Source organism: Xyrauchen texanus, chromosome 10, assembly GCF_025860055.1.
Source record: "Xyrauchen texanus isolate HMW12.3.18 chromosome 10, RBS_HiC_50CHRs, whole genome shotgun sequence".
Lineage (NCBI taxonomy): Eukaryota > Metazoa > Chordata > Actinopteri > Cypriniformes > Catostomidae > Xyrauchen > Xyrauchen texanus.
In genome coordinates this window covers 796,277-822,611 of record NC_068285.1, presented here as the reverse complement: position 1 = coordinate 822,611, position 26,335 = coordinate 796,277, and the positions used below count along the sequence as shown (strand labels likewise).

Sequence of the window (26,335 nt, the reverse complement as noted above, 5' to 3'; positions counted from 1 at the left end):
AATTTATTCCCCCAGATCAAATGTTCCTTTCTTCTGTCATGGAGCAAGTATCAGCTGTTGAAACAAAAGGTACACATTTACTTAATGACCAAGAATATACTGGAAATATTTCTTGAGTGACACTGACCACATCTACAATCTTCTCTCCAACCAGCTCTCCTCAGTGGCCCAGCTTGTGCTGCAAAGCTCCTCCAACCTCCTATTCCATGTCTCACTACCTCCACTTGTTCTTTGGAAAGCCTGAAATGACCTCTAAATTCTGAGAGACTGTAGAGAGGGACAACATCCACCACAAAATTGTCTATTTTTGGAACCATTCTAAATTAGAACAAGAGGAATTGTACTCACTATATACATGTAGCCTAACTGAACACACATGTAGTCAAACATTTATTTTCAGTGTTTTATGTTGAATTGGGATTTTAATCAAATAATTAGTGTATACAGAAGTGTTGAAACTGGAGTAAAACTCCATTATTTCTTTGTCAGAATGAGTAATTCTCTATTTAAACCAAAATAATAATAATTATTATTAAAAGGCAAGCAACCGTAGCTATTGATTACAAAAGCCACCAATTACATCAGTAATACATTGCAAAGACTTTAGATTTTCGATACAGTATTTTTATTCAACATATAATTTGCAGATTCTAGGTATAGTAACTTTAAAACTAAATTGATAATGTGTAATTTGTTTAAATAGATACTTCTTACATTTAACTCACCTTCGTTGCTCATTGTGCCCAATGTCATGCAAAAATAATGGAATTTCTATCGCTTCCAGCTCGTCTGCGATAAAGCAAGCAAACACCACGTGATCTGCCATGACTGACGTAATTGCAGCAAACTACGGGAGCCACAACGTGTCCGGCTTCATATCTCCGTTTGCAGATCCTCCCCGCCTGCACGCGGCAACTCTCGCAGATCGGTTACATCCCAGCAGCAGCCGATGTCGAACACACCTATAGACTTCAATATTTCTCGAGAAACGGAGTTTTCCCATAGCGTAAGCTACTTACGCAATAGTCGTTCCCTCCTCTCAGGGAACCGAGGTTACGTTAGTAACCGAGTCGTTCACAAAGTCCTGATGTTGCACACTTCAGTACAGCAGATGGAGGATGAATTTAAACATGTTGCTTTGTGACCGTCAGAGAAAGAGAAAGTGAAACTATTAAAACAGAATCAATTTTGTGACGCAGGAAATTACACGACGAGAGAAACAGAGAAAAAGTTTCACAGTTTTTGTTCCACTGAATCGTCTGAAACAATCAATAAATTCATTGTGAAGTATTTTGTAGGTGATATTCTAGTCAGTAAAGAGGAACATCAACAGTTCTTGACAGGTGAGTACTGAACTGCTGCTAAACAAACCAAAACTCACAAGACAACAATAATAAACCTTTCAAACTATCAGCTACAGTAAGACATCTAACAGATATCTAAGTATTAATCACAGCAGAACAAACAGATACTGAGACTTTTGCTCTTTTATCTGAATTGTCAGTATGTGTTCAGTTTCTTTGGCACTGAAATGTTATTTCTTCTATTGACTTGAAACGTTGCTTTGTTTTCTTCTGTTGAGTCTTCTGATGTTTTCTCTTTATGCTGGTGTTTAACATGTCATAAAAGCTGACAGTCTGCAATTGAACCTCATTGATTCATTTCTAATGGAATATTCTAGAGGACAAATAAAAACAAATATGTGTCAGTATTGAACAAATAAACACGTCACAAATATAGATGATGTCCCGTTTGTTGACAGGTGTTCAGTGGACTGTTCAGATGATGTCATGGACTCCACAAAGGATCTCAGTGGACAGACAGACACAGGGAAGGTCAAGAGGTCAGAGGATTTCAATGCTTTAATAAAATACACTGATAGATATTTCTGATATGCTGCACAACACTACAGTATAAAAACACTGAGGAGAAATGAGAACAGACTGGATTATCTCAAGTATAAACATGTGAAAACAGCTTTAGGGTAAAGTGAGATCTACAGTCAGATGACAGTGAGACCAGTTTGATTCAGTCACAGACATAACTGGAAAAATGTACATTACTTAGAATTGGGGTCAAAGGTCATTTGTGTGTATGTTTCTCCTGTAAATGTAAATTTGATGATTTAATTCCTGTGAAAACAGTTTTTCAGAAAGCAGCACATTGCATTGTATAGTGTACATCAATTCTGTGCATTTATTGGCCTGTAAATTTGAACCTCTTCAGTCGTAGCTGAAAGTTATTCTGTCCTCATAAAAGAGTCCCCCTTCATCCACTAGACAGACAGATAAACTCTTCCACAAGTGAGTTGAACTGAAGCATGGATTTATTAGCACACCACCACTTAGGGTTGCCACCTGTCCTGTAAAACAAGGGATCGTCCCATATTTAAAGTTAAAATGATGCATCTGGTATTGAATCAATACAGGATGCGATTTGTCCCATATTTAAATGGTCAGATAGTGTTGCGGTGAAATCATTCCAGATCTGCAAATTAAACATTGATTGACCATTTGAAATGTCCAAAAATGTCTTACCACACAAGTTTTTTTTCTATATAAATGTTCAATAAGATCAAACAATGTATGAATACAATCATAAAGACAAGTACAGGTGAAGGAAAAAAATAAACAATAAAAAAATAAAATAAAGTATAAACCATCCAAAATGTATACATAAATAAGATCAAGAAGACAATTAACTGAAACATTTAAATAAATATATTTTTTAACATATTAATGATGTATTTTCATAGCTCAAGAAAGTTCTCATTTTAGCATATAAGAAAGGATAAACTATTTTTATTAAAAACGCATATTATTATATTATAACCCCCACCCCCTTATTAAGTGTCACTTATTTTAAAACCTCAAAAGTGGCACCCCTAAATAGAGTAAAACTGAAATATAGGGGTAAAAAAGGAACAAACAAGTTCATTAAGTCTGTACATTAAAGAATTGTAACAGTTTGCTTAAATAACTGCCGTTGTATAATATCCTGAAAACACAATAATGATGCAGATGCATGTACCATTACACTGCAGGTGATCTTTCTAAACATTAAACTTAACCTTAAATAACATCATCAATATCAAACATAAGATGAAGATAAACATCTCATAAACACTTTGATACTTACAGACAAACTTCTATAAATGATTGAAAAGATGATTGACAGATTTAAGACAGCTGTCATCAGCAGATATCAGCATCAACTGAGTAAAACCAGATGCACCACCTAGTGACACAGAAATAAACTACAGAGAACAGAACAAAAGTCTTTCCAGCTTTAGTGACATTCAGATCAGATCTGCTGTGTAATGTCATGTGCTCAAATATATCTTCATCAAATAAGCAGAAGTGAAATTGCTGAATGTTGAACTAGGACTGTGCATTAAACATGAGCAAACCCTGGAAAAGAACATGTTACCCCCTTGAAGAAGAGAGAAATATTGGGAAGAGTAAAACTGAGAAACTGATGAGAGGAAAAGAGTGTTTGTGAGAGTTTGTAGTTTTTAAAACAGTGTTTAATTGCTGTTGTGTTATAGTGTAATTCATAGAGAATCTCCTGAATCCAGCTGTGTGTCCGTGAAGAGTGACCAGTCAATGGATCCTCCACTTAGATTCAGTTCAGGAGCCCCTTGTGCTGATGTGAGGTGAGGACTCTCATGTTGACTGACAGTATGAACGTGTACACCACAGTCTGAGTGTCGATTAGAAAGAATCCAGTGTAAAAAATAACAGTTAAAACAAATTATTTGTAGGGATATGTGTTGACACTTTTTGACTTTTGTTTGACAGTATTTCAGTGACACTTCAAAACTGAATAAATTGTCTCGTACTACATTGAATACGACACAATAAAGAGGCTGTTTATGTTTAAAGGAATTCTGGTCTCTGTAAAAAATACAAGATCCTTAAAAACTTCCAATGATCTTGTAATCAGTTGCAATTGCATGGGGCCCCGGACGTTGAGAGGGCCCCACACCGGTAAGAAAGCTCATCAAAAACTGCTTGAAGTGAATGTTGTTCTGGGTACACATGTGAACACGCTGTTGTCAGCGCTCTCAGAGCGGTTCATGTTAGAAGCTGCTGGGTTCAGGTCAGCAGGACTTTGGGTTTGTAATTTATGAACAAATATTCTGAACTTCTTTCACTCACACGCTCAGATACACGTGAACGGATGAGTTAGGGGCCGTTCACACCAAACGTGTTATTGTGTGTCTGCTCTGTTGTTTCATTGTTTTCCAATGTACACGTGCTGGACGAACATCCTTGACTGCTGCACCACTTCTCTGTGTTTCTTCAGTGTGTCACACAGTGACCGTGTAACGAGGCAGACGAGAATGAGGATCTAAGTGCAGCTTTTAATGAAAACAAAAGATGAACACTGTGAAAGAGTGTAGCGTTTGAGCTATACTATAAAGGCACTTAGGTGCTGATTACTATCAGTTTGCAACCACCAGAGAATGTCCAGTTAGAACTAATTATTTATGTCCGATTGAAGAGGAGATATATCAATGCACCACTCACAAACCACTCTTTGTAGAAAAATGAACCTTCTTTATTCTTCACACGTTGATGTTTATATGTACAGATTGAGTGGAGTAGTTTCAAGGTATGTAGATATGTGTGTGGTTTATTTGATGCACGCACACATGATACCAATTAACAACAAGAGCAAAGAACATCTTTGATGAACTGGGATTATCCACAGTATCAAGAGCAATGGCACATGAGGTACAACAGAATTGCAGCATAACTACTGGGTCCTTAGCATATAATGGGTCCTAGTTATTGGTAAGCAACTGACTGCCTAATCAAAAATCCTAATAAGGATGTTATACAGTTACATAGCCACTAGATGGTATTACAAACATATTCAACTGGCCCTCATTCTAATACAGCCGCCCCCAAATGTGTATTGCAGATTTGCATCCTTAGGGCCAGCACAGTACAATTACTCTGGAAGTAATGGGAGTTTAATAAGTCTAGCGACAGGCCTGGTGTAAGTTCTGTCTTTGACTTGAATTTCTGCTACTCTGACTTTTTTGTCAGCTCCGACTTTAACAGCTTTAACAGTCCCAACAGGCCAGAGCGCTCTTGGGAATTGTGGATCAGCAATCAAAACCACTGTACCAACCGTCAGGTTTTCCTTTTCTTGTTGCCATTTCTGTCGGGACTGAAGTGCAGGCAAGTAGTTACGAAGAAAGTGTTTCCAGAACTGATCTGCTATTACTTGACTGTGCCTCCATCTTTTTCGGCTAAGCAGTTCAGATTCAGGATAAACTATCTGTGGTAATGCAGAATCCAGCCGACCCATTATTAGAGAGTTAGGGGTTACTGGGTCTGGATCTGCTACATCTGAAGATACGTATCCCAGTGGCTTTGAGTTTAGAATTCCTTCTATTTCAATTAAAACAGTCCTGAGCACCTCTTCTGTGACCGTTTGGGCACCAATGGTGGCATACAGAGATGTTTTAACAGAGCGGATTTCTCTCTCCCAGGATCCACCAAAGTGAGGAGAACTAGGAGGATTGTAATGGAACTCAATCTGATGTTTGGCAAGCTTTGCTTGCAAGTAGGGGTTAAGATTTTTCCAAGCTTCTCTAAGCTCACTGTCTCCACCCTTGAAATTGGTTCCTTGGTCAGAGTGTATCTCATGAGGTTTCCCTCTCCGAGCAATGAATCGTCGGAGGGACATAAGGAAAGAGTCTGAATCAGCCTGCGTCAGAAGGTCAATGTAAACTGCTTTAGTAGTCAAACACTTATAAATGATGCCCCAACGTTTTTCATTCCGTCTACCTATTTTGACAGTGAATGGGCCGAAACAATCCATGCCTGTGGAGTAAAAGGCAGGTTGGAAGAGTCGTAGACTGGAAGGGGGTAAGTCTGCCATTTTTGGGGTATCTGGATTGCCATCTATTACACTCAATGCATTGCTTTTTAATAGAACGAACAGCTTGCCGTCCTCTCAGATTCCAGAAACGCCTTCTGATTTCAGCGAATACACGCTCTGAACCAGGGTGGTGTAGATGTGCATCTTATTGTCTAATTAGTAATTTAGTTACTGGATGAACTGGGTCTAGGACAATTGGATGAAGAATATCAGAGCTTAGCTGATTACACCTTCGAAGTCGCCCACCTACTCTAATCAGGTGAGTGTCAGAAACAAACTCAGGGGACAGTGTCAGTAAGCGACTGCTCGAAAAAACAGATTTCCCTGCTTGAAGCTGTTTGTAATCATCAGGGAAGCTCTCCATTTGTGAATATTTTAGGATTTCTAGTTCAGCTTTCCTGTATGAGTTAGCCAATTGAGGGCTAGTAGGCTGGTCAGCCCAGTGAAGAGATTGGACAGTTGCTTCCACAAGCTCTTGGAATGTATTGAATTGAGTAGCATCAATTGGCTGCTGTTCATTGGAAGTTATTAGGAGATGAAAAGATGTAGACTTACGCAGTTCCTCTGTATAATCTACTGGCTCTATTTTGGGTAATTTAGGCCAAGAAGATGTAGGTTTCCACAGAAAGGCAGGACCTTTTGTCCAGCGGTTATGTTCTGCAAGCTGTGACAACGGCATCCCACGAGTTACGTCATCGGCAGGGTTTTCTTGTGTGTTCACATAAGACCATGCTTGGGAGTCAGTAAGCTCCTGGATCTCTGCGACTCTGGTTCCTAAAACACCTTAAAGTGGCATGAGTCTGATTGAAGCCAGTGCAGAACAGTAGTGGAATCAGCCCAGTAATTGAAACTGCTGATTTCCAAGGTAAGCTCTTTTTTAAGGATAGCTGCTAGTTGAGCTCCAGTTAGAGCTGCACAAAGTTCAAGTCTTGGTATTGTCTGTTGCTTTCTAGGAGCTACCCTTGATCTAGCTGCCAAGAATGCCACTTCAACGTTTCCTTGAGCATCCTCAGTGCGAAGATAGGCCACAGCGCCATATGCCCGCTCGGAGGCATCACTAAAGACATGAACGCTTCTTGAGCTGACTAGTGGATCCATTTTTGTAGTGTAACACCTTGGCAGTGTGACACAGGAAAGCTGTGAAAGCTCGTCTTCCCAGGCGAGCCATGCATGTCGGAGATCAGATGGTAATTCAGGATCATCCCACTCTCTCTTTTTGTCCCAAAGCCTTTGAACTATGATCTTAGCTCTAGTGGTGAAGGGAATAATAAATCCTAACGTATCATACTGGCTGGAGAGAATGCAATATATGTTCCGCATAGTGGGTTCAGCTTTTGCTATGTGACCGTGTTTGTAGCCAAGCGTGTCAGATCTGCACATCCATCTAAGTCCCAGTGTGCGCTCTTGAGGATCTGATCTGTCCAGACTAAACCACAGCTCACAGCTTTCTGATCTAATCTCCTGTGGCAGATGATTTATCAGTTGTGGAGTGTTGCTAGCCCACTGGCGCAGTTCAAATCCACCATCAGCAAGCATGTTTCGCATGTCATCTACTAACTTCCTGGCAGTATCAAGGGAAGGGATACTTTGTAACCAATTATCCACATAAAAGCAGCGCTCTATTGATGCACAAACATCGCTATCAGGTTGGCTATGGTCTGCAACATGCTTTTGTAGAGCAAACGTGGCGCAGCACGGGCTGCAGGTGGTTCCAAAAGGTAACACTGACCACTGGTACACATCAGGTGGGTTGTTGCTGTTCATGTCTCGCCAGAGAAATCTCAGGAATGTTTGGTCCTCTGACAAGAGACGGACTTGATGAAACATCCCTTTAATATCGCTGCTAATGGCTACAGCGTACTCCCGAAAGCGAAGAAGTACTCCCAGCAGTGTTGCCCCTAATGTAGGTCCAGGAAGAAGGTGTTCATTCAAGCTTATACCCTTGTAATTGAAGGAGCAGTTGAAAACAATCCTGTTCTTCCCATTATGGTGGACCATGTGGTGAGGAATGTACCACCCTTGGTTCTGTGCAGCTGTTGATTGGGATTTTCATTACATAGCCTGCATCCAATAATTTGCTTATTTCAGCATTGTATACCTGAGACTTTTCAGAGTTGTGTGACAACTGTTTCTCAGTCTACCGAAGATGAGGCAGTACTGCTTCCCTTGGAGCTGCTAAAGGTGGAAGACTGGTTTTCCACAAAAGGGGAGTGGCGTATCTTTGAACACCTTTCACTTCAATCCTGACTGTTTTTTCTTCCAGTATGCGCATAGCCTCTGCATCTTGCTTTGACCTTGTTACAAGCTTTTCATTTCTGAATGGCAGTGTGTCCATCTGCCACAGTTTCTCGACATGACTGAAAAGCTCGTTAGACAAAGGCTTAATGGAGGTGAATAGGCATTGCTGTGTGTGTAGACGGTGTTCAAGGTTCTTTGATGGACCTTGAAGTGTCCACCCTAAACGAGTCTTTACTGCCGCTGGACTGCCATAGGGACCCAAGCGAACTGGTTCAATTGGTGTTATTAAATGAGTGTAGTCTGACCCAATGAGCAGTAGTGGCCTTGCTTGTTCAATTGACTGAAGAGGCAAGTCTCTGAGATGACAATATCTCTTTTGTAGAGTTTTGACTGGGTATGTATGAGGTGACAATCCCAACTCATCAGCTGTGAAGGCCTGTCTGATGTTAAAACTTCGATTTGGTTGTGTGGCAGGAGACACGGAAAAGGATACTGAGAAGCCACGGATGATGCGGATATCCTGACGCACTGTGCGGAGAGACAAGTCTTCAGGACTGCCTTGTAGATTAAGATACTGCGCTGCTTCTTGGAGAAGTATTGTGCGTTCCGAACCATCATCTAACAGAGCATAAGTGTCTAGTGAGATCGCCGTTTCGCAAGATGACTCTACTCAATTTTAGCAACACTTTGCTGCTGCCTGTTGGTCGATCAACATACAGGGTTTCAATGGAAGTACTGACGGAATGGATAATGTCCCCATTCGCTTTTGTGGCATTGGCACTCTTTCCTGTATTGACATCATGCAGGACCTCTAAATGTCTCCTTTGACATTTCTTGCATTTAGCTTTGAGAGTACACTGGCCCACCTGGTGATCACGTCCACATTTCCAACATCTCTGATTGGAAGTAATCCAAGTATCAATCTGCTCTTTGTTCAGTAACTTGAAATAAGAACATTGATTAAGATAGTGTTGTGTTGTGTTACAGAATGGACAAAATTTCTTTGGCTTCTCCTGAGGTTTTGTTTCAGAAACCGCATTGTGGTGAGACTGCTCAGTTTTGACAACTTGCCTTTGTTCACTTACATGAAAGACAGCAGTAGACTTATAAGGAACTTTCTGTCCTCTCGGTTGTTCTCTCCGATAACCCTGCTTCTCTCTACTTAGATCAGTGCTAAACTGAGTACCATCCTCTTGTACTCTGACTTCATACTCCAACCACTCTGATAGATCAAGTAGGGTAGGTATTGGTGTTTGAAGGGGATTCACATACCTCTTAAAGTTTGCCCTAAGATCGTGAGGAAGTTTAGCTAGGAGTCTGGAGACATGAGAACCACATTTTAATTCAGTATATCCATGGCTTCCTAACTGGTCTAGCATTCCGACCGACACTCTTACTTTCAATGCGAAAAGCCTAAATGATCTGGTGTCACCACTTCTTACGCTAGGTCCATCCATCAGCCCTGCGATGCGCTGAAGTGCGAGCTGATGGGGCTGTCCATAAAGTTCAGTGAGAGCTTGCATTGTATGGCTGTATGGATAATTGCTATTACTATATGAATCAGCAATAAGCAATGCTTCTTCTAACTTCAAGTGGTCCGTAAGTATTTGAAACTTGAACCGCTCTGTAGCATCTATGGGCAGAATATTATCAAGAGCTACTTTCAACCTTGCAAACTCACGTGGATCCTCTCTCACAAAGTCAGGGATAGTAGGAGTTGGACCACGGTAAGTGTTCTCTCTACGGAGTGGGGACCAAGCACGATGAACCACAAATGGATTCTGTTGTCTGAATTCAGGTCTGTGATTACGTTTAGAAGGCTGCCTAGGATTATGATGGTGATAATCAGCATGCTCACCCTTAAGACGAACCGATGATCGGTCTGGTGATGGTGATCTTGATCTAGCAGGCTTGGGATATACTTTCATACTCTGTAGCTCTTTAATGATCTCATCAATTCTGTTCTGCTGACTTTTTGTTTGTAACTTGTCCTCACCATGTCTCACTGACTTAATTTGGTCATAACGTGGATCTCCTTGATCTCTTGTAGAAGTTACTCCTTTACTGTGTGACAATGAACTCAATGTTCAACTCAGGTTTCATCCTCAGTGTTACTTATCAGTCGTCTTGGTGATTGAATTGTATGAGATGGCAATGAAGGATGCATTTCAGAGAGTAGTTTGATGTTACATCTGAACTGCTTGTTCTCCTCCTCAAGATCTTTCAGACACATATGTAGTGCTTTTGGAGAAGGGTAAAGATTCCTTCCATAGGCAGGTAAATAGGCACTATCAGGTGATGCACCTCCTGTGGACCCAATTAGTGGTTCTTCCTCATCGGAGTGGTCTAGTGGTATTTGTAAAGTTCTTTGCACTGGCACATGATCAACCTCATAATCAACAAGGTAACTTGGGGGGTGTACTCTACGACGTGGGCGAACTGTTGCATCACAAATATCCTATCTTACTGTGGACATTATTACAGCTCTAGAAGTTGCAGCATCCGGCTCGAAGGACCATGTGAAAGAGTGTAGCGTTTGAGGCACTTATGTGCTGATTACTATCAGTTTGCAACCACCAGAGAATGTCCAGTTAGAACTAATTATTTATGTCCGATTGAAGAGGAGATATATCAATGCACCACTCACAAACCACTCTTTGTAGAAAAATGAACCTTCCTTATTCTTCACACGTTGATGTATATATGTACAGATTGAGTGGAGTAGTTTCAAGGTATGTAGATATGTGTGTGGTTTATTTGATGCACGCACACATGATACCAATTAACAACAAGAGCAAAGAACATCTTTGATGAACTGGGATTATCCACAGTATCAAGAGCAATGGCACATGAGGTACAACAGAATTGCAGCATAACTACTGGGTCCTTAGCATATAATGGGTCCTAGTTATTGGTAAGCAACTGACTGCCTAATCAAAAATCCTAATAAGGATGTTATACAGTTACATAGCCACTAGATGGTAGTACAAACATATTCAACTGGCCCTCATTCTAATACAAACACGGTAACTCAGAGTGTAACGAAAAACCAAGAACAGGGCTTAGAGCAAGACATGAATACATTCAACAACTGACAACCGGTGAGCAACAAACAGGGCTTTAAATACACAAAGGACTAATGACAAATTTAACACAGGTGAGGACAACAGGAGACAGCTGGCAGTGATGAGGGCAGGGAATTATGGGAAGTGTAGTCCATGGGAAACATTAATTGATGGTTATAATATTAATAAATACCAACTAAATTCCAAAATGTTACTGGTGAAGTAGATTCTTGCACATCCTGTTCACAAAAAACAACAACAACTGGAAAACATCATTCATTATAATTAACTAGATTTTTATTTCATTAAACATTTTGAATGTACTTTGCTACAACGGCTTATAGGATGAATTTAAAATGATGATTTAAAAATAAATTTTACATAATTTAAGCAACTATTTTCAAAAAGGGTCCCCGGGTTGGTCTGTTGCTCGGGGCCTCAGAAATCGTAATCACGCCCCTGCTTGTAATTATTGTAGAATAATCATTTTTAGATGGTATAATAATCATTCTTAGATATCAAAATACTTATATGAGTTTCTAGGCCTTTGTGCGAGCCAGGAGAGAGCATATGAGGTTACTAAAAGTGTTGATGCTGCAGAGAACACAAAGAATGGTATACAACCTTGAAATACAGGATGTACTTCTTTAATCAGTTATTATATGAATGGTGTCTTGTATTCTTGCAGCTGGTGTTTTGCTGTTTCTGTTAATTAGTAGTATTCTGACATATATCTTTGGTGTATTTCCTTTATGCTGACATGTATCTCTAAAATATATGGTGTATCTCATTAAAATACAGGATGCACTTCTTACAAAAACACTTTTAATAAGTTAGATATCTCTTATATGATATGTTTCTGGCATGGTGTTTTACCTTGATGAGTTAAATATCTTTGGAGCTTGTATTTTCTTTCATTAATCAAATGATACTGTGTATGAACAAACAAGACCGCCTCATTATGAGGGTACACTGAAATGTAGGGCAAAGGTAAAAGGTATGTGATGGGGACATGGCTGTTTGTATCATACACAGGTGTTTCTAAAATTGATGCACTTTTATCATGAACTGTGACTTATGTCAAAAATAAGTGGAGTTACCAGTTGATGTATGTTTTTTAAAAAAATAATTAGATGGGGGATTTTCCACCAATATTTAATTAGTAAGGAAAATAGAACATATTGGTGGCGAAGGAAAGAGACAAGAGCAATTATTCTATTGGTCAGAGATAATGGGCAAGAAGATAACAAAAAGGTATATAACTGAGAACTCAGGAGGATAGAGTCAGAACAATCAGCTGACTGGTCTCTTGTTTGTTGGTGATCAATAAACTACAACTTTGGCATCTGGAACTCAAGACTCTGAAAGTTTTCTTCAACTTAGAGAAACTCTTCGCAATATTCCACGACATAATGTCCCGTTATGTCGTGTTTTGTTTTCTGAATGATCAAATAAAACACACGCCCAGCTTCAGGATTTCTCAGTTCATTAACAATGAAAATTGTGTCATAATTCACTCACCCTCATGCAGAAGACACAAAAGCAGATGTTTTAATGAATATGGTGAGTGGTCTTGTTAATACAATGGCAGTGGAGAGTGCCTCACTTTAAAACTTAAAATAAAAGTATAAATGTGTAATTTTTCACTGTAAATCTTGACGTCTGTTGTGCATTCATGAGTGCTGTGAGAGATGTTTGTTCACAGCGGCTCGAGTGTTTATGTGAGAACTTATGTTGATGTTAGTGACATTGCAAGTTCTCATGTGACATATAATATATAAGACACATCATTAAATGTGTTTTATTGCACTGGATGTTGAAATTATGTTTTCAGATTACGAATAAAAACACATGAACTAAACTCTGTTTAATTGCTGTTTTAGTGTCATTCATGGAGAATCTCCTGAACCCAGCTGTGTGTCCATGAAGAGTGACTGGTCAATGAGTCATCCAATTACCTTCAGTTCAGGAGAGTCTTTGATCAACTACAGAAACAAACAGGATGCATCAGAGTCAACTGCTGGGAAAGTACCATTGGAATCTATTTTTGAGGTGTGTGTGTGTGTGTGTGTGTGTGTGTGTGTGTGTGTGAGCTACACTTATACTGTTTTTTTAAATACACACTGCCATGTCTCATACACTTTAGGAAGCTTTACAGCTTCACCCTCATCTTAATAACACACACACACACACACACACACACACACACACACACAAACACTGATGAATTCAAGACAACTAAAGCACAAATAAAATGAGTGATGATTCTTGTCCACTGATCCTTCAGTTCTTGTCTGTTACTGAATTAAGTTTGTTGTTTGAATGTTCACTGATTTCAGGAACTTGAGCACAAAATCATCTCTCTTATGAAGAAAGAGCTGAAGATTTTCAAGAGACTACTGATCTCAGATTCCCCAGCATGCTCTGAGAGAGAGGAGGAGGATGATGAAGGTCAGAGCAGAGTCAGAGAGGGGTTTCTGAAGATCACACTGCACGTCCTGAAGAAGATGAAGCAGACAGACCTCGCTAACACACTTCACACCAGTAAGAGCTCGCACTCACGTCACTATTACATCACGTCACCTTCAGAGGAAACACACAGTGTCTGGATTCACTCAATATTAGTGAAAGAAAATAAACTTCATGTCTAATGACCATTAAACATCTACATCAATTATAATTCCCATTTCTTTTCCTCTTTACATCAGAACTGATTTCTGTGCATCAACAAAAACTCAAAACAAAACTAAAAGAGAAATTCCAGAGAATTACTGAAGGAATGTCAAATCAAAGCAGCTCAACACTTGTGAATGAGATCTACACAGAGCTGTACATCACAGAGGGAGGGAGTGCAGAGATCAATAATGAACATGAGGTGAGACAGATTGAGACAGCATCCAGGAGAGCAGAGACAGAGGAAACACCAATCAAATGCAATGACATCTTTAAAGCCTTACCTGGACAAGACAAAGCCATCAGAACTGTGCTGACTAAAGGAGTTGCTGGAATTGGGAAAACTGTCTCTGTGCAGAAGTTCATTGTGGACTGGACTGACGGAAAATCAAATCAGGATGTTCACTTCATATTTCCACTTCCTTTCAGAGAGCTCAATCTGATGAAGCACAAAAATATCAGTTTGATGGATCTTTTTCATCCGTTTTTCACAGATACAAAAGAACTGAGATCAACATTCCTTGATGACTACAAAGTCATTTTCATATTTGATGGTCTGGATGAGTGTCGACTTCCTCTAGATTTCCAGAACAATGATATTTTGTGTGATGTGACAGAATCGCCCTCAGTGGATGTGCTGCTGACCAACCTCATCAAGGGGAATCTGCTTCCTTCTGCTCTGCTCTGGATCACCTCTCGACCAGCAGCAGCCAATCAGATTCCTCCTGAGTGTGTTGACCAGCTCACAGATGTACGAGGCTTCAAAGACTCTCAGAAGGACAAGTATTTCAGGAAGAGAATAAAAGATGAGCGTCTGGCCAACAGAATCATCACACACATGAAATCATCAAGAAGCCTCTACATCATGTGTCACATACCAGTCTTCTGTTGGATTTCAGCCACTGTTCTCCAGAGACTGTTGAGTGAAGCAGAGAGTGCAGAGATCCCCAAGACTCTCACTCAAATGTTCACACACTTCCTGATCTTTCAGAGCAAACTGAAGAGCCAGAAGTATGATGGGAAATGTGAGTTGGATCTTCAGCAGGCTAGAAAGAGGATTCTGTCTTTGGGAAATCTGGCTTTTCAACAGCTGGAAAAAGGGAACCTGATCTTCTATGAGGAGGACCTGAGAGAGTGTGGCATTGATGTCAGAGAAGCGTCAGTGTACTCGGGAGTTTGTACCCAAATCTTCAGAGAGGAGTTTGGACTGCACCTGGGGAAGGTGTTCAGCTTTGTGCATCTGAGCATTCAGGAGTTTCTCGCTGCTTTATTCAAGTTTCTGCAAAACAAGTCAAGAATGAGTGATTTCCTGAAGAGTGAAGTGGACAAGGCTTTACAGAGTGAGAACGGACACCTGGACCTTTTCATTCGATTCCTTCTGGGTCTCTCACTGAAGTCCAATCAGACAATCTTACGAGACCTACTGACACAGACAGGAAGCAGCTCTGACAGCAAACAGGAAATAGTTAAGTACATTAAGATGAAGATCAGGGAGAATCCCTCTCCAGAGAAATCCATCAATCTGTTCCACTGTCTGAATGAACTCGATGATCATTCTCTAGTGCAGGAAGTACAAACATACGTGAACAGAAGAGATATCAATCGTCTCTCTGAAGTCAGTCTCTCTCCTGCTCAGTGGTCAGCTCTGGTGTTTGTTTTGCTGAACTCAGAAGAGAAGCTGGATCTGTTTAATATGAGGAAATATGATCCATCAGATGAATGTCTTCTGAGACTGCTGCCGGTGATCAAAGCATCCAGAAAAGCTGAGTGAGTAATTTAGTGTTTTAATCTCACTTTATTGAAATTAAATAGTAGAGGTTAGATTTTAATTTAATTAAGATGACAACGGTAGCGTGTGTTTCATGGGATGCGTATGAATATCAAATGACACATACTAATTTTACTACTTCAGCTAAGTCCGTCTGAGAAAGAAATAAGAGTAGAATGGAGGTATCCCATTACCAAGGTGTTTATTATGACAACTCCAGTTCCAATAAACTCTTGCTAATTCATGTTTTTATAACAGCACATTATTTATCTCATATTATAACATGTTTATCATAGTAATATCATTACTTATTCAACTTTTTATACAAAAAATATGGACTCCTTTATTGGTATCTAAATAATTAGACATTTATTGGATTTTCTTTTGTACACACAGCAGGCGCTGCATTTAGAAGAACCCAATCTTTTCAAATCAGTAATGTTTTCAGTTTTTGTATGTAAATTTAAATCCTGAGTTCTTATTTCCACTTCATCTGTAATAAACAAAGCAATCATTGTGGGATCTTCTGTGACTAATGTGGGTTCAGCACATGTCGTGAAACAGAATGCGTCCAGCTTGATGGCTCCATTTTCATCTCCTCCCGCTACTACAATTGGTAAATCTCTCAGATCGGTAAGGCAAGCTGCAGTTGAAGTTGAACACAACTAATGAATGTTATTGGGTACTTCTCAATCAGCTCTATAGTTCACTAAGCAGGGCACTGGTCAGGGAGTCAGCCATTTTTACGGCTGTCGCACAATCATTCAGTGCACTGAAACATTCTCTCCCTATAAATTCTCTAAATGCACCAGAAAAACCAGAGAGCATCGTTGATCACTGCGTTCACTTACCAGAAATGTTGTCATGTCTTCTGAAATCTCTCATGTCATTATAGGATGAGCGCAAGTATAAATACATGATGTCAAATCCTTATTTTCTCTTTAAAAGATTGATAGATTAAATTGACTTCTCAGCTTAATGCCAAGTGTTTTACACGGTGGTCTGAATAACAGGGCCAAATTGTGAAAGAGAAGAACATACATTTTTGCCATTTAAAACAGCTAAACGATTTTTTGTATTATGCGTAAGACGTATGATGATGTCACAGTGACATAATTTGTTTTGTTTACATTGTTTAAACAGTAAATTATCTAATTGGTGTCTGGATTAGGCTTTAAGAGGCCCTATTATACTTATTGGGACATTACCTTTCCATTAGTGTGTAATATAGCTGTTTGTGCATGTAAAAGGTCTGCAAAGTTACAAAGCACAAATTCAACGCCAAAGGGAGTTACTTTCTCCCACAGAAAACACTGCCCCTGAACTGCCTGAAAGACATGGTTTGCAGTCCAGCCATTACTTCTGTGAAATAGCTACATAACTATGAGGCACATTTGCCTAATTCCCGCCTCAGGAGTGCGCTGCTCAGGCCTACCGTCCATTTAAAAATCGTATCCCCTAGCATAATTCACTGTGTCACATGGACTTGGATGGATGTCACTGCTTATGTTGTGCGAGTGTCCAATACCTTTCGGAAGTCATGCAATGGGTTTAACTGGAATAACTTGAACCATTGATTACTTGGAGCGTTTTGCAGGCTGATGTCTCTTTGTAGAATTATTTTGTGATTTTTGCAGGATTGATTTCAGAGGATTATGTATAAATCATGTATGATTAATTTTCTTTTATTAGAATGAATAGTTAGACAGGATTAGTCAGGATTTGCACAAATTAAAATGTTAACGTAACAATGAACACCGGCTATAACTGTGTGATAAACAGTTTAAGCTAGCTACAAATATTATGCTGTTAATATATATCTTTACTAAACTGCTTAATTGACCTAACTTCACTTCCATCATAAATTAGAGTTGTTTTGGGGAAGTTCAAATATGTTTTCGAGACAAAAATTCTTAGACATCAGGATATTTTGCAGGAACCCAAGTGCAGGGATGCTAATCAAAGAGCTTTTATGAAAAAAACTAAAACAAAATACAAACCAAAAACCCATACAGTAAAATTAATAGAACCAATTTGAAACTAAGAAAATAAACAAGACACGAACTGGAGAAACAGACTAGGAATGACTGACTAACCAAACTCACAAAACGATCTAACAGACACAAGAAGGTAGAAGGCACAGTATGTAGAGGGAGAGCACCTGAGGAACAGGTGATGACAATCAACACAACAAGGATCAGATGAGGAGGTGAGGCAAGGGGGAATGAGGAGGCGGAGTAAGGAGAGCACATGGCTGACACAAACATAAACAAAGACATGTGCTCAAAACAAATGCACACATGGACCAAAACAGACAGAACGGTAGAATGAGCAATCAAACATAGTGGCCATATATTTTTTCTTTGTACCCAACAGCTGTGCTGAGAAGCCTTCACTAAATCTTATAGATTAACACACTGTTATCTTGTCATTTCTCTCAGTCTGATGGGATGCAATCTGACAGAGAAAAGTTGTTCAGCACTGGCCTCAGTTCTCAGCTCAAACTCCTCAAGTCTGAGAGAGCTGGACCTGAGTAACAATGACCTGCAGGATTCAGGAGTGAAGCTGCTCTCCGATGCATTGAATAGTCCTCACTGTAAACTGGAAATACTGAGGTTTGTGTTTGCAGATTCATTAGTACATTGGAATATACGATATGAATATATTGTGATTCATGGCTGTGACAATTAAACAATAAATGGCTCAGTGACTGTCACAACCCTTCATATCAAACTGTAGAGCATTCACTCTGTTATTACCATTTGTTTTATAAAACTGCTTTTTATTATTGTTTCTTTATTTGTATTAGATTTGCAGCTTGTAGATTCACTGGTCAGTGTTGTGGATGTTTGTCTTCATTTCTACAATCATCAAACTCCCTGAGAGAGCTGGATCTGAGTAACAATGACCTGCAGGATTCAGGAGTTAAGCTGCTCTCTGATGCACTGAGGAGTCCTCACTGTATACTGAAAATACTGAGGTTTGTGTTTGCAGATTCATTAGTACATTGGAATATACAATATGAATATATTGCAGTTCATAGCTGTGGTTACTGTGTACCAGTGGTTGACCGATATGGGGTTTTTAATGGCCGATATCGATATCCAGAGAGCACGGTGGTCAATAGGCTGATACAAGTCCGACATATCACACTATTTATTATAGTAACAAACATAAAATTGCTAAAAATAATAATAATTAACTCTTATTTAACACTATATTTATTCAATTTCACACAAAACAAAAAGATAATATTGTATTTAATATTTTAAATGGTTGATATCCGTTTCTTCAGATTTCTGTTTAGTCATCACATTTTAGTAATTTATTGATATAAGTGATGAAATTGTTAATATATTAGGAAGAAGGAAAAAACAGTACATACAGTAGTCCAGCAACCATGAATGGAATGTCCACGTTAGCAATCACATTTACTCAAAAATACAGTATCAAACCAGTTGTACAAATAGTGCATAGTGAATAAAAAATGTACTTAAAACACACGTGAAGCACTTTTATCTTGGACTGCATCCGAAAATGTAGGCAGCTGACTTGCAACATAATCAGTTCATGGCTTAACTGGCCGCTTTTTTTGAATGAATTGAATGCTTTAGGAAACTGATCTCCAAACAGTTTGAAAAGTACCTTATTTTTATCGTTCCCAAGTATACAGCCTCCGGAGGTAGCATTTTCCTGGTTTCGGATGCAGCCTTGAAGTTGCACTCACATGATCATGCAGATCCATCTCCTGACAGTTTAAACAGCCTGTATCGCCTACTTCATGATTTGTGAATGAGAGGAACTTTTGATCCTGAAGTTTTTGATTCTGGCTGATGGAATACGCGCTTCAGAGGAAGATATTAGATGAGTGATCGATGGGAATAAAACACTGGATTTTCTTGAGGTTCGTGAATGACATCTGTTTAAATGAGATATGCGCATATTTGCAGACAGTATATAATAGAAGTTTTATTGATATTTGCCTTTTATCATAAGAAAAGTTACAGGAAACTGTTGAGGACTGTTAGAATACGTGCTTCAGAGGAAGATATATGAGTCTTCATCAGGATGCTTGATCTGCTCAAGTTGTGTAAAGTTGGTTTATTGGATATGCGCATATTTGCCAAAATGATAATAGTTTGATTGATATTTGCCTTTTTGTCGCTAGACAAGACAGCTCAAAGTTACAGGAAACTGTTGAGGAGAGAGAGGGAGAGTGAAACAGGCGAGCACTTTAACATGAACTCAAACACGTCTGCCGCGGCTCTGTTATGTGGACCGTTTAAAGGACACTATGTTGCTCACCAGAGTATTATTGTAGTTACACGATGGCATGTAACAACAAAACAAACCGTGACCAGTCATTTACATGTCTCATACGCTTCACGTGCAGGCAGGTGATTTTCGTCGCCAAATGGGGAAATTTATTGGCCAACGGCGATCATTAAATATGTCAGAATATCATCAGATTTATCGGCTTTGGCGATGTAACAGTCGCCAACTACTGTGTACTTGTGGATGGGCTCCCTCTGCTGAGTCTGTTTCCTCTCAAGTGAATCAAGTTATTCTGATTGTGACATCACAGTTCAAAATGATCACAACATTAATTTTTGTCCATCTCTTTAGAAAACTTGGTAACACTTTAGAATAAGGTTCCTTCATTAATGATTAACTGCACAGGTAAAAATGAGTAACACAATATTAACAATCTAGTAACTAGAGTAATCCAGAGTAGTGTTGTCACGGTACCAAAATTTCATTAGTCGGTACCAATACCAGTGAAATTTTATGGTACTCGATACCATTTTTGGTACAAAAGCAAAACACAAAAACAGGTTTCTGAACAACACTCTTTTAATAACAAAGTCGACAAAATAATAGCAGCAGAACTAAGAACAAAAATATGCCATTGAGCAACACTTTAATTTAAATATATTATTTTTTAATTATAACAAAACTGAACAATGCATGCTTAAAGTATTTTTGAACAGTTATATAAGATTTGCTTCAATTTTTGCAACTTTTAATTTGTTTTTACCAAGTACTAAAAAACAAAACAAGCATACAATAGAATTAATAAAAAACAATTCCCAAACTAATGTGCAAAGTGCTCTCTTATTAATAAAGCTGCATTTTGCCATTTTTCTTCATGATAAGAAATGCATATGGACATATATCATATTATGATTAAAGTTGCGAGCAATCACGTTCTAATCTAACTGCATTAAGTGTGTGCGCGCGAGGGATGAGTTTCCCGGGAGCAGTTTCGATCTCTCCCCCTTAGATCGGGACATTCGCGCAACTCCTAGAAGAGGCACCGACCACACAGAGAAATGCCAGTTTCTGAGATTATAGTTATTAACATGATCTGCTTCTGTATTATTTGAACTTTAATAAAGCAATAGCGCATTACATTTGACTGCATTTAAGATTCCTTTAAAGAGCTCTTCCACCGCTTATTCCACAACGGTACATGCTTCTGAATGTACTTTTTTTTAATGATTCCCTAATACTTTGGGAAATACATAAAATAAACTGTGAAAGTTTAAACTCACCTGCTTTATTTGCTTGAATAAATCCGGGTGTCTGTCTTTCATGTGCTTTGTTAAGTTTGATGTGTTCCCTTTTCATTAGGGATGCACCGAAATTAAAATTCTGGGCCGAAACCGAAAATCCAGGATGCACTTGGCCGAAAACCGAAACCGAAATGTACTTTTTTTTTTTTTTTTTTTTTTTTTTTTTTTACCTATTTAAGAAAAAAAAAGATTATTTTTTTTTGTATATAATTGTATTAATATTATACTTTTTCATTAAAGGGTAACTGAACCCTAAACCAACTTTTTTTAGTTAATGATCTGTAAGAATGGGACTTTATTAGTACTGGTCATTGATTCAAGTAATTTTTTGGACATTTGTGTATAAAGTGTTTTAATTCTACAATATATGTTGTAAAAACGTCTGAGTGCTGCCCTCTTCAGGTTGAGCGGTGGCTACTGCAGTTGAATTTTCCTATTGGCTGTTTGCGGTGCTCGTGACGTAAGCGGTGACAGCTGACGTAAGCAGGTTCCAACTCACCACGCCCTTGGTATGAGCTACCACGCCCATGGCAGTATAAAAACCATCTCGTTTCGTCAAAACCACTGTAGCGAGTCAGGAGTTGGAATTGCGAGTATTGAAAACGATCAGGATAGAGTATTTTAGCATCTATTTAGCATAGCATTTATATAGTTATTTAGATTATTTTGTGTAGCCTAGGTAGTTAATTAGCATATTTGTTAGTGTAGTATTGTTAGAAGCATAGTTAGTTAGTAGCATAGTATTGCGTCAGTTAGGATAGCTTCAAGTTAGCGTAGATTATCTGTATTTAGTACAGTGGTCAGGATGGTACGTAGGTGTAGTGTTTCTGGTTGCAACAGCACTGCTGGTCTGTATTGCTTTCCATATAGACTTGGAAATTAGGCGCCAGGGGTTGCACGTCCTTGTTCTGGAAGACCGCGAGTTCCCGTAGAGCTGGAGGAGTGTGCAAACTGCATTTTACGCGGGATTGCTTCTCCAACGCAATGGAGGTGGAAATGGGCTTCTCCAAACAGCTCGCGCTGAAAAGCGACGCAGTGCCAAACGCTGCTTCTCCTGCATGGACTCCACCACCTCAGCGGCGTCTTGAGGTGAGTGATCATACATATTTGAATCACAATTTATGGTTAGGCTAAAGTTAATCCTCTGGGGCAGACAAACGCGCGTTCGCGATGCGGGAGTGTTAAACGTATTGCACCCTTATACATTGTATTACGGTATTGACTGTATAGTTTTATTTGGAGGTATACGGTTTTGTACATTATGACGTTACGCTTTACGTCACATTCTTCTAAGTTGAGAGAACAGCTAACTGATGTTATGTTCAAGTGAAGCTTGCTAAATAAAAATTCTGCTAAAATGATAAACATCACTGAAAAGCGTTTTGTTTGTTTTTCCTGCACGCGAGTGAAGGTGAATGCGCACTCGGATGCTCAACAGGGAGTTAAAACCGCAGTTTGAGCCAGCGGCTCGAATTGATATGGCTCTGGCCCTGTGTCCACAGACAATTCACCCTCCTCCACTTTAGGTGAAGGTGGGGGAGAAAGGTCCTCGACTTCAAAAGACCGCTCCGTGGCAAAGCTACTTGCGTCACTCCAGTCACTCTCCATTTTAGAGTCTTGACAGCAGCTGTCAATTAATCTGTCACTACGGGTCTCAGGTGCACGCCCCCCCCCCCCGCTCAGCCCCGCCCTCGGTTCGTCCCCTCTATCCCCGCTGGGGTCTGCCCACTTTTCGAGCATTTTTCAAATATTGCTAGTGGGTGGAGTCAGACTCTGAGCAGGGGTTTAGTTACCCTTTAATTTCATGAATTTAATGAATCTGAATTGAAAAACTACAAACCAATAAAATAAATCACACTTTTATTGAAAGTAACACACCAATATTGGACAAAAAAATATATTAAAACATTCTTAAATATTATTCTTCATTCAGTTCTGTAAAAATATAATTTTACAGATTTTATTAACAATTATCCAAATAATGTAAAGTTTTAGCATTTACTATTATATGCAAAACAACAGTCAAGTAATGAACTTAGCTAGCATCTTTGAAAAAGTTTAAATATGCAACAGTCATTTTAATTAAAACAAAAGGCAGAACACAGAATGGCAGAGGGCCTCTATTCCACTGATCTATATATAACTATAATATATAATTATATATATAGATCAGTGCTCTATTCTGTTTATGTAAACGTGTGTACACTTTAAGTGAACATTATTGTGCAAAACAACAGTGCAAAACGGCAGTAATTGAACTAAATCCAACCGCAACTGTAAACGACAGATGTATCCTCGAGTGAAGAACAAGTGTAATGTAATTGCTATACACATCATATTGGACCGATTTCTATTTAAGTACAAGCGACAGGTTTCTCTTCAAGAACAAAAGTTGCTAAACTTTCTGACAGTCTCTCCTGTCAGAAAGCTCATCAAGAACATGAGATGCTGCACAGAACAGTCTCTCACTCTCTGTGCTGGTGCTTGGAGAGATAAATACCTGTGCGCAATCCGCGCAAGCAAAGGAAAGCGGTCTTTGTTTATGCGCCAGTAGTCAAGGGGATTGCCGCTTCTGGCGTAGTTCAGATAAATACGTCTCAAGTTGTGGTGTAGCTGCGCTAGTTGTGGCACTGCTGTGGATCGGGGCGCTTTCCTGTAGAATCTCTTGCTGTACTCTGTGTATATATATATCTTGAAAGTTCTGTTGAACAAACACTGTAGATCGCAAATTTGATGTCCTTATCAGAAACTTTGAAGAATTTCCACACCGCTGACATGATCGGCCTTTGTTTGGTAGCGCCGTGATAAGGGCTAGATCGATCCAGAGTGAAATCAGAGCACTGAGGGGCGGGGCGAGGAGGTATATATTTTCGGCCTTTTTTCTCTTTCGGCCGAAAACCGGAAGTGCCATTTTCGGCCAAAAATTTTCGGCGGCCGAAATTTCGGTGCATCCCTACTTTTCATCAGCCTCAAATTACCTGGCTTTTTCCACTTTTCATTACAATATGATTCAGTTGAGACTCCGCAGTAGCAGCAGCTGCTAATTTGCTTGCTGCAATCTTTTGCTTGTTGTGAGCGTTCGAAAGTTCGAAAGCAAACTTAGTCTTCCCCATGAGGTCTCTCATCCAGGTACTGACCAGGCTCAACCCTGCTTAGCTTCACTGGCAACCAGTCTTGAGCTACAGGTTAATATGGCTGCTGATAAATGCTGATGTTTGTTTGTAGGTTATCTGACTGTTGATGTGTGTTTGTAGGTTATCTGACTGTTGATGTGCGTTTTTTAGATTATTTGACTGGTTATATACATGTTTTTAGATTATCTGAATGTTATGTATGTGTGTTTGTAGATTATCTGGCTGTATGGTGACAGAGGAAGGCTGTTGTTCTGTGGCATCAGCATCAAAGCTCTCACGCCTGAAAGAGCTGGATCTGAGCTACAATCACCCAGGAGAATCAGGAGTCAGGCTGCTCTCTGAAAAACTCAACGATCCAAACTGCACACTGGACAAACTTAAGTATGTTGAGCTGTAAAACCCTGTTTATACCCATATTAACCTCTTAAACCCAGGCCCTAATTGGTCTTGAATTTATTGAATGGTCAGTTCATTCACTGAAATAGCACCTGTATTTATTCCTTTTAAAAAATTTTAATCCTTAACAAATACACACAGAAGACATATATTTTTAATGTTTCATTAGAATGAGGACATTTTTGTAATCATTACATTTTATATAGAATATTATTTTTTACTCATTTTAGGAAACAGTTCAAAATAACAATCTTTAAGCATCTGTCTTAACCCTTTCACATTTACTGGTGCGTATTTGTGATGGTTTATGACTGGCACCCTTAGAGTAGCATCACACATTTGTGTTTCTGCAGCAGTCAGTGCTGTCAGATTCAAATCGGTTTTCATGCCAACACTAAACTGCACTGCCCAAGTGCCTGTAATTCATATTCACACAAACTGATACTCATACAGTCTTTTCAAGCACATGGTATGATTATTTTATGACATAGACATCCAAATGGTCACAAAATTACTACTATAAAAGTTTACAGCTCGTACACAAACAGTCAACACAAAATTGAGATCACTGATCCTCGCAGCCATGTCTGTTTACATTAGGTGGTCATTCCGTTGTCAATCACAAGTAACTCAAACAGCAACTCAATAGTCTTTTCAAGCACACAGTACGCTCATTGAAACAGACAGCCAAATTGTAATACATAAGTAATTCATCATTGTCTAAACGAATTGTCGCATAACATCACCATAACGGACAACAGCTCACCTATATGCAGTTAACACATCAGGGAAATGCAATCATTCCAGTCCAGCCATCTTTGTTTACATTAGGTGAAAATGTGTTTGTCACACACACACACACACACACTCACACATATATGTTGGTACTCCTATCATAATGAGGACTCTCCATAGACATAATGATTTTTATACTGTACAAACTATCCCTGATAGCACACATGCATCAACCAGACATCTATTTGATGTGTGTTTACATCTTAACAACATCTATTTTACATAGTTTGCTCATGTACGCATACTAAACCTGTAAAAACACACACAGTCACAAACATTGTTACTCCTATCATTATGTGGACTCTCCAGAGACACAATGATTTTTATTATATATATTCTATCCCCTAAACCTAACCCTCACAGAAACATTTGGGATATTTACATTTTTTTTTTAATATTATGTACGTTTGAATTACAAGGACACTAGAGATGTCCTCATTAACCACATTTATAGCATAATACCTTCGTAACTACATGTGTATAACCTAATAAAACCACCAAACACACACACACACACACACACAGTGTACAGATAAACGGTATTGATGATTTATGACAATTTATTTATATAGTTATGTGTCATGTAATGAGTAAGTAACCCTATGGGGGGAGCTGTGGTGCTTAACTATTGGGAAAGATGCGCTAGGCATTGAACTGTGTAGTTACGTGTTACCTCGTGTTGAGAAAGCTGGCATTAATAAAGTTCAGACATTGAATCATCATAGACTTTTCTTTTGAACATCACACTATGTATAAAAACAAGTGAAACAAATACAGTACAGTAGACAAAAA

General features: G+C 39.1%; 1 protein-coding gene across 6 annotated transcripts in view; it reads left to right on the top strand.

Annotated features, from left to right (window-relative positions):
- The window catches only part of LOC127650631 (NACHT, LRR and PYD domains-containing protein 3-like), a 280,247-nt gene that overhangs the window by 116,872 nt on the left and 137,040 nt on the right, over nucleotides 1-26,335 (top strand). Inside the window, exons 1-9 of one of the 6 annotated variants that reach the window (XM_052136190.1) lie at nucleotides 1,197-1,343; nucleotides 1,763-1,843; nucleotides 3,548-3,655; nucleotides 13,085-13,253; nucleotides 13,541-13,745; nucleotides 13,910-15,641; nucleotides 18,084-18,257; nucleotides 18,452-18,622; nucleotides 24,566-24,733. The exons of 3 other annotated variants lie outside the window; for them this stretch is intronic. In XM_052136190.1, coding sequence (XP_051992150.1) covers nucleotides 1,791-1,843; nucleotides 3,548-3,655; nucleotides 13,085-13,253; nucleotides 13,541-13,745; nucleotides 13,910-15,641; nucleotides 18,084-18,257; nucleotides 18,452-18,622; nucleotides 24,566-24,733 — 2,780 coding nt within the window. In that variant the 5' untranslated portion in view covers nucleotides 1,197-1,343; nucleotides 1,763-1,790. Of the gene's footprint in view, nucleotides 1-1,196; nucleotides 1,344-1,762; nucleotides 1,844-3,547; nucleotides 3,656-13,084; nucleotides 13,254-13,540; nucleotides 13,746-13,909; nucleotides 15,642-18,083; nucleotides 18,258-18,451; nucleotides 18,623-24,565; nucleotides 24,734-26,335 lie in introns of those variants that run through there. 2 more of the 6 variants (XM_052136191.1, XM_052136189.1) reach the window with 2 other exon arrangements.